The 15,834-nt window shown below is 32.7% G+C and overlaps 1 protein-coding gene and 1 long non-coding RNA gene across 2 annotated transcripts; one reads left to right on the plus strand and one right to left on the minus strand.

The window, feature by feature from the left end:
• Window positions 1-141: 141 nt before the first annotated feature.
• LOC130631364 (G kinase-anchoring protein 1-like) lies at window positions 142-15,394 on the plus strand. The gene is made up of 11 exons (XM_057444391.1): window positions 142-375; window positions 5,309-5,491; window positions 5,696-5,770; window positions 5,860-5,995; window positions 10,688-10,725; window positions 11,046-11,207; window positions 11,912-12,034; window positions 13,068-13,131; window positions 14,016-14,086; window positions 14,407-14,484; window positions 15,228-15,394. The coding sequence occupies exons 1-11, from the start codon at window positions 157-159 to the stop codon at window positions 15,267-15,269; spliced, it is 1,191 nt and encodes a 396-aa protein (XP_057300374.1). The 5' UTR covers window positions 142-156; the 3' UTR covers window positions 15,270-15,394.
• Window positions 6,878-7,883, minus strand: LOC130631397 (uncharacterized). The gene is made up of 2 exons (XR_008982123.1): window positions 7,578-7,883; window positions 6,878-7,021 (listed from the first exon to the last, which is right to left on the minus strand). It is a non-coding gene; the product is annotated as an uncharacterized LOC130631397 (long non-coding RNA).
• Window positions 15,395-15,834: the final 440 nt, after the last annotated feature.

Genomic DNA, 15,834 nt, shown 5'->3' on the forward strand with positions numbered 1-15,834 from the left:
AAATCGAGTCTGGTAGCAAATAGTTCAAAACAAACTCCCTTTTTTCCTCTTAAAGACGTTATTTTTCCCCTTACAGGCATTACATTTTTAGTCTGTTATGGTTATTTTAAACTCAGAAATAACAGTATTGCCGCGACTTCTGGCCAGGTCTGTAAAATGTCACAGATGTTTTTGTACGATTCTCGGAATCAGCCTCAGAAATATAAAATGGCGTCGCACGCGGTTGGTAGATTTGCTGCACTAGAGATTGATAGCGACGAAGAAACTAGGAAACAAGCCCAAATCTCTGAACAAAAATCTAATGCTTCTAAAAATGCGAAAAAGAAAGCTCGTAAAAAGAAAAAGGCTGCTGCTGATAGTGCTGCAACTAATGAGGTAAGGTGTAAAATTCAGTACAAATGTGGATTTAGCTATACACCACACACACACTTGCAAACGAATAAAAGGCTAGTCTGACAGTCGTAGTAATCCCACAGTATTTATTTCTAAGTGTGATAACTCTAGGTCTGGGTACTTTGGTAGCTAGCTAACTATACGTATTTTATTCTAATTATTTTTTGAAATTCAGCTTTCTGTACCCTTTGATATTTTTTGCCTCTGTAAATTGAATTTTATGTAGGAAGGCTTTCTGGTTGCTTGCTTCAGCCTGAATGTATATGCAATGTATTTGTTTCAGTTTGAAATATGCATATCTATAGCTAGCTAGCTATTTCAGTCAGGGAAAATACTGGGAGATCTTACAAAAGCAGTTTTTTTTTCAAAATGATGTGTCTATGGTACTGCATGCTTGACAATAAATCTTGAAGATGCTTGATCTGACCTGCAAAGCTTGTCCTGCATTATGTCAAATGCAATTTTTCCAACCACTTTGCAGGAACGTTTTTGAAATGCTTAGGCCGAAGGAATTTGTACCTTAGTTTACCGTCTTCTGTATCTCAGGCGTACCATGCAGGAAATTTTCATTATTCATTATTTTGCCCCTTCGCATAGCTAGCTTGAACCCAAAACCCTCGGAGCCCGAACCGGAACTACAACGCCGAAAGACAACCTCTGGAGACTGAGACATATATCCAAAGAGCCAAGGCTTGATCGCACGACTTTGTATGGCACGCATTGGAACAAAGGCCCTTCGAAATTTAAATTAACACACTACATTACATTTGAAAACATTAAAAAAAGAACACTTTCGATCGATTGCGACATCAATCAAAATTACACAATAGCTTTTTCGAAATAGGATTCATTGAGTATATTTCATTTCTTTCTTTGTGGAACTGTGATGAATATGTTCATCATTTATGTGTATTAAATATTTAATTATTTTTTTGTTTATTTATTTTTTTATTATATGTTTTACTATACAGGTTCACTAATTTTTTCATGCAGGGGTAAAGAATGTGGCTGAGGGGCGACTAAAAATCGGAGGGTCAGGAAATAAAGCATGACAACATGCGCGGTGATTCGAGTTGTTGTTGGAAATCCTCAGTGATGATGGTGTGGTGATGTGCAAAGCATGTCAGAGGGGTTTATTAAGATATTCTTTCAGTGATTACTTCATATTTTCATTCTCTGGAGGGAAAGTGAAGACAATAATGACATTTTTTTAAATAATGACATTTTTCATGCGGTGGTAAATATACATGCGGACGGCCGACAGTAAACTGAGGTACAACTTCCTTTGGCCTTATAATGAATGTGTGTAAGTGTTTTTGCAAATCCAAAAATTACCTGATTAGAGGGTTATGAAGGAAAGTGAGTATTGTACACCGCAAAGAAATAATTTATTTTGTAAAAAATTTTTATCAAAAAATTAAATAAGTTATTATTTATAATCAAAGTATATACCAGGGCCTACTCTATGGGAGGAGGGTGAGTGGGTATGGACACCCCACCTTTTTGCAAAGTGATTTTTTTCTTGAGGGAGAGTAAATCGAATTTACGAAGCGAAGGTAAGTATGTGTTTCACAGCTGTTTCCTTTTTAAGAATGAAACTGTAAGAAAGCATTTCAGTGTTTGTGTTTTTTATTTTTGAAATCTTACTGTAAAGAAAGTAAGTCATCTCAGTTGTCTGACAAAGCTAGTCCTTGTTGGTGCAGCAACAAGTGCTACCTCCTCATTAGCCCATAGACTGAAAACTTGGCTTAGATTCACCATGTAGGAAAAGAGCTTTAATGCATTGGCTATAGTAGGTTTTTAATGCATTTGCTTAGCACGGGTACCCCAACAAGAAATAACGCAGGATCTGGCACTGTCATTGTGTAAACTTGTTCACGAAGACCTATTTTTATATATTATATGCACAAAACATTTTTTCTATTGTCGTAGAGCATTGGTTTTCTGTGAATTATCAACATCTCGAGGATTTAAAAATTAAAAAATCAACCAATCACATCAAAGCAATTAAAGTGTAGTTTTTTCACAGACCCAGATGGAAGCAATAGATTGATTAAAATCTTTCCTTTTTTCTAAAACTTCGCTTTATGTTACATTTGTCCCGCACCAATATGCACTTCTTTCTAAATAATCGCTTTTTGAAGTGCCGGTAACCATATTTCTGCAAATTGATAGGAAATACTATTGATTTAAGTATTTCTGACTATACTATTAGTGGTTTCTTTCACTTTGCTTGCTGTCCAACCAGACTCTTGGTCTATGATCTTTTCATTTTCCCAGTCAATAACATGATCATCCTTCCAGCTATGGCCCGCAATTGTGTAAGGCTCTTTTGTGCTCTTGCATACGTTGTTTCAACATTCGTTTCATTTCACTGACATAACAGCATCACAATCCTTACACGGGATTTCGTAGACAATATTTTATGACTCTCTAGACATATTATGTCTTTCAGATGCAACATTATCCTATGTAGCATGTTTTTTAGATTGAAACACTGGCTTTATTTTATAATCTTTTAATACCCGACAAAGTATGTTACTTGTCTCTGGTATATACAGCATACAAATTGTAGCTACTGGTTCATTTTCTGCCTTCTCCCTGTCACTGTTCTTATCTGTTCTGTTCCTGATTTTCCTCTCAACCTTTTTAATGGTTTGTCTCGAGGACCATTTGCAAGCGAGGCATTGTTTATATGAGGTAACTCTATCATTCTCTCCAACACTTTCTTTGAGGACACTACACTTCTTTTATATGTGCTTATGGATTTACAGCACACATATACTAACTAGACGGGGGGACCTGGCGTTAAAATGTCTGGTTTAGTCACAAGTAACTGTGTTAGCCGGCATTAAACTCTTTTGCACACGGCATCCAAGCTTTCATAAAAAAACAAATAATAAGCAATATCACCTGGATAGAAGATCAACAATATCTTTAGAATAAATGCTTACAAAGAATCTTTTAAGGACAGGATTTGGCTAGATTTGCATCCTTATATATATTTTTAAAGGTTTGCTTATGCTATTGGATTTAGGTTATGCCTAGTTAGGCAAATCAAACTATGTTTTTTCTTTTTTGTGGACTCACATTTTATAATATTTGTAAACCAATTTGAAACTACATATTCTTAGGAAAAAGAACAACAATTAAGAATATCACTGGCTCTTCCTGTCAAGCTGGTTAAAATTTATTAATTCTTTTTTAACGATGTATATAACGCAGAGACCTCATCTGGATACATGACAAAACATTTATATATGCAATTTTTAGAAAAAAATTCTTTCTGGAGTTTGAGAATTCTCAAAGAGATTCTAAAGTGTGCAGTAACTTTGCACGGTTTCCTAGAACAAAAAAGATTGACATCCAGCTTTGTTGTTCTATCAGCGCTTTAGTAATAATGTCATTTGACAACCTGTAGTTTCAAAGTCCTGTTCAGGTGTAAAAAATTGTATAACTTTTTAAAACTTCTCTGATTAAATTTATTTTTTGACAGATAAGTGGGTTGGATTATTTCTCCAGAATAATGTGTAGCTACACAATCATAAATCCTCTGTTAGTTTGTTCTATCTCCAACTTTAACCCTTCGTGCTAGTGTGGTAGGCTTTTAAGTCACTCACGTTTTATTGGATAAATATTTTTCAAATGGCCATCATTATGTGATCTGGCACCAGTCAACTATCACCAGGTCAAACACAATGTAATTCTTTTTTGTGCTGTATTCTACAGGTGAATCTACAAAGATGAGTTTTACATGATTTACTTATTGCAAAAATTTATAATGTATAAAAATATTTCACTCAAACTTAAATTAGTCTTTATTTTAATCTTTATGCCTTATATATTTTAATTTGTATGTAAAAAACTCATATCACTTGGGATTTTGTAATAAAAATTAATTACTTTTTAAAACTACATATCTTTTTATGCTAACTGTAATTTTCAACAGGTCACACCTTTTTATAACACTTTAACAATTATCAACTACATCAAATCAATATAACTTTGTCCAACATATTTAAGAGACTCTTGTAAGCTTCGTTAAATTTTAGCTAGTAATTTATCTAGTAATTTTACGTTTATTGTTATTTAATTTATTTAGTTTGAACATTTGGATATCGGGATAACAATTTCACTTTACTATTTTTTTTTCTGGTTACAAACACTCTTCACCTGGGTTTACAGACTGATAGCTATTTAGTACACAACTGCTAAAATTCCTTGATTATTTTAAGGGTTTTGTAGCATCCTTTAAACGCGATAATTGCAGCATACAGCACTTTTTGTTAATTTTTAAAACAAACACGAACATATTTGGTTGAACACATGTTTGCTAAATATATTAGTTGAAAAAAACAAGGCTGCTGACTCTCTGTAAACTTCACACATAAGAGCGAGCTCAGATGACTTTTCAAAAAATTAATTATTTCCAAAGTTGATTGATTCTGTTGATTCGACCACAAAAGAACGACACAAAGTGGCTAAACATAGTTGGGTGAATTTGAATACATTAATTGAGCGAATTGTTTCCAATATGGTCTCTTTGAGACCTCTAAACTAACAGACTTTCAAATAAGTATTGTGTTTCTTATCAAAGTTAACTGCCAGTCTTTTTGGAACACAAGGCTTGATTTCCTACTATTCATAGTCGCTTCTGCCACTAGGTAAAGGCATGGTTGTTAATACTAACAGTCAAAGCTACTTGTTTAATGTTATTTTATAGACTAGTGACAAAAAAACACAAGTTAAAAAAAACACGATAATTTCCCACATAAATTTCTACCATAAAGTATGTAGATAATATTACTGTTATGGGTAAAGCTGACATAAAGTATCGTGTGCCTATTTACTGATACAAAGAAGGTTTTCCAAGCTTGAAGGCTAGCTCAGTGTGCCAATGCTTTCTTTTGTTTAGTTACGAAACTTAGCATTTTCAAAACCAGTATCTGCAAAAGTGATACAAAACATTCATCAACAACGTCATCAGGTTTCTATGAAAGCATCAACAGTCAGTAAGCCAACGCCAGCACAACCACCTCAGAAACCAATAGAAAATGCTGATCCTAGCTGGGTGGAATGGAAAAACAAAGATGAAAACGTAAGACAATTTTTTTTTACCTTTAAATGAATTTACATAAGACATGCTGATAAACAAAGATGGACGCATATTGATAGCAGTCATTTTGTAAATAACTGAATGGTATGTCCTCTTTAAAGATTTTCTAATAATAATAATAATAATAATAATAATAATAATAATAATAATAATAATAATAGTAACCAATTAACAATTGCTGTTTAGTATGTGGTGGATCAATTTCAAAGAGACCTTGAGATAGCACTTCGAATGAGTGAGACGGACATCAAGCAAGCTCAGGTGTGTTATTAGTATTCGTTACACAGTCTATGAGTTGCAAGCAATGCTATTAAAATATATGTGATTATATTCCCAAAAAATTGCTTTAGAAAAATTTAGCAGCTAATAATTCTAAAAAAAAGACAAAGAAACTGCCAACCATGTCTCTTGAAGAATTTTCATTAACAACATTGGGTAATAACACTGCCAAGGAAGCAGTCATTAACATGCAATCTACAAGAAATGGTAAGTCATATACATGCATATTAACTCTGCATAAAATTTTTTCAACTAAAACAAAGCCTCCTGTAAAACACTTAAAGTTCTTAATTTTAAATTCTCCTTAAGGCGACTCCAATTTAATTAGTTGTTCTACGGGCGAAGTCGATAGTAGCTTACAGTCGGTCGGTCAGCGAAATAAAAATACTTTTATAAGGAATGTATAGTCGGAACTACCAAAAAAATAATAAAAATAACAACAGAAGAGGGTGTTACGACAACCGTTTTTTCTATGTATTTTTGCATAACGCATGCAGTTTAAATTTTTAGTTGCAAAGAAAAAATAATTGTCTCAGTAAAAAATATGTAACTAGTTCTCAAGGTGAAAAGATAACAAGAAGCCTCAAGGCTTGAAGATTTCCGCCTTGTCAAGAGAAACTTTCCACAGAGCAAAACGTCCAATGGTCGACCCAAGGCTGAGATTTCCAATTTAAAAACAGGATAAATGATTGAATAATTGCGCAAAACTATGTGACTTAACCGCTTTTTGAGGCTTTTTTACTATTCCATTTCTGGAGTAGTTTTAGTTGTAAAAACAATGATTTGAGTCTGGGATTGTGAGTCTAAGGTTCATGTTCTTATAACATTGTTCTTATATAAAAAAGGGGTTAAAGTAACCTGGTCTGAAAAGTATTAAATATGGGCGACAAATAACGCAATTTAGATATACTTCCATTTAATTACACCTGAATAAATAACAAAAATATACAGATTTACACACAGTTATAAAAAGTATAAAAACTTGGGATCTACCTAGAAAGTTCTAAAAATTTTCATGATACAAATTCTGTAAAATCATAGAAGAACCATAGACGTCTAGTTTCCCTTAAAAATAATGTGAAGTAAATACTATTAACCAAAATAAGACTAAAATAAATTATATAAATATATATTAGTTTTAGTGATTCATTTTTCACAAATTAATGTTTGCAGTTTACTCTGTCAACATTTTTTTGGAAATGCTGATAATGGCTGTGTTAGATTATGGCTGACCTAAAAAAGAAAGAAAAATACTAAAAAAACATATATGAAGAACTCAAAATAATCTTAGCACATTAATGTGATATTGTTCTGTGCCCTATATATTTAAAGATGACAGGTATAAATGCAAGATAAAATAAAATATTTCACCATTTTATGAAGTTTTGATAAAAAAATCAGGTGATACTGTGAAACGCCAAGTATTTTTGATGTCTGTCTTTCCAAAAAGAATACCTGCGTGTTCAAAGACAAATTTTGGAAGTTTTATAAATATTTAATTTTTTTGAAAGTTCCTAAACTTGCCTAAAAGCATCCCTAAAAAGTTATATTCAACAATGACCAATAATACCATATTTACTCTAGTCTATTATTACTTCACCACTGGATTAGTGTTTTAACCAACAAATAGAGGTGGGTTTAGCAGGAATCCTATATTGCAGGATATATAGGCCGGATATGTTGAATTATTTTTGGGTAAAAAACCTGAGTGTAGTATTGTTTTTAGCAAAACTTAGGAATTCTTTAACAAAGTTTGAAAATATGAAGCATAAGAAGTATAAACACCTACCTCAAATCTTTTCCAGGCTATAAGCAATACCTTTATAACTTTTTTTTTTCAATTTCAATATGCATTCAAAATTGTTGTAAGAGCCTAAACTTACCAAGGGTACAAATTATTTGCACAATAAATTTTCCTGAAACTTATTTTTGTGGGTGAGTGGTACACAAAAATGCTTCAATTTGCAGAATATGCGAAATGTACAGTATAAATTTTTGGTTGCCTAAAGTTCAATTATTTTGGCAGAGGCAAAATCAGTATTTTGTCTAACATAGTATTCAGAAGTTAGGACATTTACAAATGAGCAACATAGAACTTAATAACTAAAGAAATCAAAGTATGGAGAAATAAAAATTTTTTTAATTGTTGTGGCTAGCTGAAATGAAAAATTTTGCAGAATAATTTTTTAGAACCGTATTTGACTGATTTCTAAAATTTCTGTGGAACATTTTTGCAGATTTGGCCCAAAGTTCTGCAAAAAAAAGTTCCACAAAAATTTCTTCCACAGATAGTGTATGCTAATTTTGAAAATATTTTTTACAATCCATGGCAAAAAAGGCAGGATTACTTGAATAACAGGGAAACTGGATAATATAGTAAATATGTACAGTATACTTGATGCTTTTTTAAAGCTACATTCACATGTTTTTGTGCACATCAGGGAGAATTTTTATTCATAACCTCATTTATGTAAGTTACGACACACTTACATACAAATTAAGCTCGTATGTCAGGTTTTTTATGGAGCAAAATGTTTTGCTTGTAACACAATGTAACACAATGTAGTCCATAGGCCAAAATATGTAAGAAAAAATGTTCGATTTAGGATTCAAATTTATAAAAATGTTTTTTGAATATTTGTGTACAAAACAAAATAGCAATTAATAAAGGACTTGTTATCTTAATACAAAAGTACACAGCCCTTTTCATAAAGTTCATGAAGAATATTATCAGAAAATTGCACTGTAGATTTGCTTGTCAAAGTTTGTAATTCTGATCTGCTGCTGATACTGCATTATAACGATGGTCGTGTTAAATATAAGAAAACACTTATTTTACGTTCTTTATGTGAAACTTTATATGCAATACAGTCTGTAGCTAGTTAGCTACATGACATGCAAATGTAGCTTAAATTGGTCAAACGTTCCTGAAAAATACTGCACCTTTTAGGCTATTAATCATCAGTTTTGGTTCCCAAACTGTTAAGTCAGGTAATGGGTTTGATCCCTCACTACATATAAGGAAGGCCATTTTATAGTTGGACAGAAATGCTAGGGAAATGCGTAGCGTAAGTAAGTGCTTTAAACACTCTGAATAATCGCAAATGTAAATCACTTTAACATAGCTAAGTAACAAACTAGCTAGAACATACAGCATTTTTACCTGAGAAGTCTCATCGACCAAAAATCCTGTTTTGCAAAACATTGATTTGGAGTTTCAAACATATCAAGAGAAACGGTAACCGATTGTTTTGGGCAAGAAACTTTGGCCTGTGGGACCTGAAACTCGAAGAACTTCGAGACAAAGCACCACAGGAAGCCACGATATCAGGTTCTGACAATCTGAGACCCTATTGGCTAAAAAATCAAATAACGCATTTCTATCGGCTTTTAAGAAATTAAACAACTTCCAGGCCCAGGGTAAAATACCTTATTCTGGACACCGCGCGTCCAGGCTATAGGTGGTCCCTATCTCTCTATCTTCCAAGGCGATTTTAAAGATTCCGCCTTACGCGGCGGAAATCAAAAATACTTGCATGCTCAAGAACTTGTATTTAAAAGTTATGCAGCAAGAATTATTCTTGTGCTGTTTTGAAAGTTGTACAGAATGTACTTGTATTGCTTGAAAGTCTTACAGCAGGTTTTGCGCTGTTTCCAAACTTATACAGGAAGTTACTCTTCTCCTACTTAAAATAATAAAACAAACAATTTGTGTTCTTTTAATGTTTTTTGCACAGTTTTATAGGAAAATCTTAATTTAAGTGCAAATTCTTTTTCGGACTATGGTGGTTTAGTTGAGAATATTTAAAGTCTTTCGCAACGGTAAAATCATTTTTTTTAAATTCATAACGGAGGAGGGTGTTACGATAAGCGTATTCTATCTTGTTTTAGTTATTTTTTCTAAATGGTATCAACTGTATTACGAAGGAGGGTGTTACGACAATAATCTGTCTTGTTTCTCGCTTGTATTATAACTAATTTAGCGAAAGTAGCTAATTTTTGTTATAAATCACATAAAAATTTAAAAACTTCTGTTGAACCACGTAAATATTTTTGTGATTACACAATTAGCGCATCGCGCATTTTAGTTTTATTGCAACAAATTACCACGAACAGAGAATCAACTTCCAGTGGCCTTACCAACAGTGGTCCTAAGTAAAGTAACGTTATTGATTCACCTTGTATAGTATAATTGTAGATTGACATTCAACCAACAAAAAATAACATCATTGATTATCTTCTATGATCATTACAATTTCACGAGATGGGATGAGAATTTGTTTTTTTCCTTTTTTTTTCTTTAAAACTGTTTTGCTTGATATTGTTATTATTTTTTTTGTCCGAAAACTAGGGTCGGTCGGGCCCGTAGAACAACTAATTAAATCGGATTCGCCTAAACTTAAAAATGAAGGTCCTATAAAATCCTATTTAGCACACTTTTTAACAGGTAAATTCTGTCTTATACAAAATTTTAAAACTCTTTTCTTTAGTTCTGTCTTTAATGAATTGTTTCTGCTTTATCATAATTCTGCAAAATTCTTTAGTTACCTTTAAAATTTTTAGATTTTGTAACCAAAATGCTCTAAAACAATGGAAAAAAGTTTTCTTTTCTCAAAAATCTTTTATTTTTAAACAGAAAATTGTGTGGCACCCTGAATGCTGATAAAAATTATAACTAAAAAAATTTAAAAGTTTAATTTTTTCAGGGGTGAATTGCATGGGTCCAATGATAGGGAGGGAGTTAAGTCCTTTCGTACCATGAAAAATCAATTTTTTGGAGAATAGAAACTATTTTAAACTGATGTTTTGTTGTCTGCACGTTTACAGAAGCAAAGTCCAAACATTGCATCTTCATCAGCATCATTATCAGTTTAAATTTTTTTATTTTATATTTTTTAGGTTACTGTCCTGACGAGCTTGACCCTAATCATTATACAGTATGTGTTAATAATGTTTTAATTCTATGCTAAACTGAATGACCCCCCCCCCCCCCCCCCTTCCCCACAATTCTTTGTGACGATCTGGGAATTTATTTCTAATGTTAGCATTATACTGCAAGAACTGATTTGACAACCCTGTCCTTCAGTAAATTTTCTGTGTAAAAAAAACTAAAAAAACTAACGGCTATTTAAAATGTAGTTTTCATGAGAATTTATGTACTAGAGACAACCCTGACTTTTCTTTATCTATTGAACATGTGACAATAGTAAATAATGAACAGTAATGCAGTCATGTATTTATGTTTATCATATTTTAGTATGAAACACCCTTAGATGAATCTCCAAACAGGATACACAATGCTGCTTCAGTGCCATCCACTTCACAAAAGAAGAACAAAAAGAAGAAGAAAAACAAAACTGAAAATAAACCATTATCAGATGTGTTGACAGAGTTACACGATGAAAAAACCAACCCAAGTGTAAGCAGTTTCTCACGTTGTCACAAACCAATTGCACCTTTTGTCGTCATCATGTTTGCAAGCATGAAAATGTTGATTTGATATAATGTGCTGTTTTTAGTGATGGTAGTTCTATTGTGTTTTTTTTGATTTAGGAAAAACAGGGAGATCTTATTAACTTAAATTATTATGTATTAAACATAAATGTAATAAAACGAAGTTAAAAACAAAAAAAAGGTTTTACAAGATTTTGTCTGTTCTTAGAGATCTTCAGGAAACTTCATAACATCTTTTTGCAGAATGCATGCAATGTATTAAGGGTTTTGCATTGTTCTCTGATTCTAGCACGTTAGATCATAGCACCTAATTCTAATATCTTATGAAGATTATTAGGCATTAGGATGTCGCTCTTGGTTGTAGTTTAGATTTATACATAACCTTTACAAGTGATGCTAAAATAATAATTGCTCTACCGACTACACTATCGGTCTGATGGTATTTTGCCTACCACTTTTGTTAAACGATGCGAGGACACTATACCTAATTGCAAGAAGGGCAAGGCGTATGTCCTCAGTGGCAACATTTCTTTCTACTAATACATAATACTTCAGTATATCTCACGCATACTGGTTCCTATAAATTATACCTTCATTTTTTAAATACTTGAATTTCCACTCACATAGGTAGTTTTGATTAATTCTAATGTTTACAACACTTTACTTCAGGTAACAAAAGTATCAACTCAACCACCTGGCTTGGACGCTGCAAGTTTTGCATCATGGCAAAATGATTTGGAAGAGAAGAATAAAGAAATAACCACGTTGCATGAAACAGTTGACAAGCTAAAGGTAATTATGGCGAGTGTATTACTTTGTAGGTTGGTAATCATGCAACACACATCTTTTCGAAATAAAAACAAAACACAATAAATAGAAGTAACAGAATATTGACTATAGGTCAGGGTACACTATGGTCATGCTAAGTCCATTTTAACTACTCTTCGCCATCAACAAAATTCGTTAAAATTATTCTTAAAGAAAATTTAAAATTGTTCACAATGCAGATAATGCCTTGGGGAACATATAATGGTGTATGTTTTCTTGATTCTCTCGTGATTTGAACACATCTTGTTTTCTTAAAATGTTCTTGAATTCTTAATTATGTATTCTTCCCATTATACATTTGGAAGTTCTTTGGTTGATTACAAATTTTTCATCTCTGTATGTGTAAACAAAGATATCGTTATCTGGTAAATTTACGAGGGAAAAGTATCAATCAAATCAAAAAAGTATCAAATTCTTCTAATCTGATCACTTTTTATTCCTGGGAAAGAGAGGTTATATGTATTATTTTTTCTGAGTAAAAACCTCGGAACAAAGAACGGAATATATGTTTTTAATTTTAATTGACTAAATAAAATTGAAAATAACTAGTCGTTAGCCCGTGGAAAATCCACGGGTTCGCCCGTCCTTTTTATACCGCATTGCGTGCTTCTCGCTATTGCGCAGCTAAGCTACCATTTTGCGTGACAGACAGACGTATACGGGTATTATAATATAGATAAGAAAAGAAAAGAATGAAAAAGTACGGAGCAGAGAAATTGCAATCGTGCCTACAACCAGAAAAACATCTTTGGTTAAGAAATACAAAATAATTCCTGGTGATGAGTTTTGACACACTCCTTAATGTCTTCGAAATATTAGTTTTGACTTTCCTAATGTCATTTTTACCGTTTTTTATGTTAGTAATTCAGTAGACACTGTGTGGTCACACCTCCTTTAAAGCAGTAACATATACAGTGTAAGTGTCTGCCATTGGGAGGTTTGATCTAACGTTTTTTAATGTCAATAGTAAAATATTTATTAATTGTCCTCTGTTTAGACGGAGTTGTCAGAAGTGAAAAAACGAAACGAGCAACTGTGTTTTATTCTCGCTCAGGGAGAAAGTAAGTTTTCAACATTTTTTACAAAACTCTCCAACTGCATCAAGGTGACTTATTTTATACTATGAAAATCCTTAAACCGTGGATAAGTCCATGGGAATTCGCCTGTAGCTACTCCAACTATTATGTTTGATTTGCAGAGGAAAAGTCGGGTGTTATAATATAGACTAGTCGGTAGGCCGTGGAAAATTCAATGAGGTCTACCATCATTTATATATCGCATATTTCGAGTTTCTCCATCACAACGTATTTCTTGTCCACAAACAGACAGACGAAATACGGTCGCTTGTGGTTAAATCCACGAGTTCGCCCATCCTTTATATATCTCATTTCATCTTTTTGCAACACGGCTTTTTTTTCGCGCACAAGCAGAACAAACGAACGGTTATTAAATAACCTTAGAAAAAGAAAATCTCCTGAAAAGAACTTAAATATACTTTAAAAAATTGAAATTTTAGCTATTCTCCTTAATTTCTCCTTATTTCTTAATTTTTCTGATCGTAACTTTTTTGGAAATGTGTTCATGGATTGTTCATCACAAGTGAATAAGACATTTTTCTCTGTTACCTAAAATCCTATTTTTTTATCTTTCAGGGCATAATTTATATGTATATTTGTATAATATGCATAATATGCATTAATCGTGCTAAAAAAATTAGAAAATAAAAATTTAAGATTTAAAATGTTAATGTGGGTTTTGGTTTGTTTGTTTGTTTGTTTGTTTGTTTGTTTTTTTGGGGGGGAGGTAAGGGGGTGGGAAAACTATGCTTAAGCCAGGGAAAATCAGGAAATCTAAATCTTTTTTATACGTTGAGGAATATTTTGCTGCATTTTTTGCCAGCGTACGTATGCTCATTTTACATATATATATTTTTTAATATTTTCAGTGAAAGACAAGGCTGATATTCTTCTACAAGTCGACGAGATGACAAAAGTGAAAAATGAGTTATCACAGGAGGTGAATACCTTTGTTTCTTGTTTGTTTGTTTTTGTTTTTGTTGTTTACTTGTTTGTTTGCTTGTTTGTTTGTTTGTTTGTTTGTTTGTTTGTTTGTGTTTTGTTGTAACAAGTCCTGTCATACTGTTATAGATATTTTTTAAACTGATAGAAAACCAGTAAAAAGTTTTGTGATTTGGATGAAGATTAACTTTTCTAGTTTACAAGGGTGCATCAAAATAATTAAAATAGTGCTACGTTTTAACAACATCACTCAACTTGTATAACAAAAGAATACATACAGTATTTTTATACATAGTGTATCTAATGTTTCTTTCTTAGTTGTCAGGTATGTACTCATCGCTAGAGCAAGAACGTTCAAAAGTGACTCGGTTAAAAGACGAACTGGCGAAATACCAGGTAAGTAAACAACTTTGTACGTCAAAGTGGAAAAAACGGACATCACAAGCGATACTGTGTGATATTATCTGTGTTTGTAGCTAACTTGAATCACTAACTTGAATCCACACTAGAGACCTTTTTAGTCCTCAAGACAATGAACTTTTGCGAAACTTTAATTATTTTAAAAGCCTTGAATCGCCACATTTGGGTTGTTTTTTATCTACCTTGTTTGTACCTGAGTACTTGCTTGTGCATGTGTACGTAAGAAGCTTGGAATGTGGCAGCAGCTAAACATAGACAAACCTTTAGCTTTTTGGCAAACGCCGTAATTTGAATGTTAGATTTTTTTACGACTACAGTTGACTCTTGTTACCTCGAACATGCGCTGTCTCAAACAAAAACATTGATACCGTCATCGTTTACAGCTTTGCCAACTAAAATTTGAGCTGTGTTTCTATTTTTGAAATTTGTACGTTTTTTTAATGTTTTAACCTTTTGATGGTAGGGTTGTTTTCTTTTGACATTTTTTCCTTCTGAGTAACACCTCAACTCGTCAACAAAATTAAACTCTGCTATCTCAAATTTTCTTCTGGTGTAATCTTGCTATATCGAACTCGCCCAATCACGAAAATCGCGATTGCGCTTTTCGAACTTTTTGTCCTGTCCATTAAGAGTTTGAGATAGAAAGGCGTTGACAAAAGAAATATAACCTGTTGTTGATATTTTTTTCTAGTCAGAGTGCAATTTACTTCGTTTTTTAGGGATCCCGCACAAAGACAAAATCTTTATCAGAAGAAAAATAAGAAACAGTAATTCTATAGTATATTTGTATATACGTTTTTTTGTTTGCTTTTTTTGCACAAGCAAAGTTTATATTTATACAAATGTTGTTGATTAAAGAAAGTCATAAAAATAGCGTTATATTAGATTTCGTTGACTTTTCTCTTAATTTTGCACGCTTTTTTTTTATAAAAACACCATTAAAAAAACCCCTTCTTTATCTCAAATATTTTGTGATTGTAAAAAATAAATAAGGGAAATTATGCTTAACAGTCAGTGGCTCGTGAAAAATTCCATTAGTTCGCCCGTATATTTTATACCGCATTGCGTGCGTGTCGCTACTTGCGGTGCTACTTTGCGTAACCGACGTATACGGGTGTTATAGACTAGCCTGGGGACCGGGCGTTTCGACATTAAGTCACAAGTTACTGCTTGACCCAGTGTCGAACGCCGGGAGGTGAAGTGCTTAATAAGAGCCGTAGACATCCATGTGAAGCGCTGCAGTAAATGTATGCAGTCTGTCTTAAATTAACAGGGTGACCACTCCTCCTTAAATTCCTTAAATAACCTTAGAAAAAGAAAATCTCT

The sequence above is a fragment of the Hydractinia symbiolongicarpus genome, chromosome 1 (assembly GCF_029227915.1).
Source record: "Hydractinia symbiolongicarpus strain clone_291-10 chromosome 1, HSymV2.1, whole genome shotgun sequence".
Lineage (NCBI taxonomy): Eukaryota > Metazoa > Cnidaria > Hydrozoa > Anthoathecata > Hydractiniidae > Hydractinia > Hydractinia symbiolongicarpus.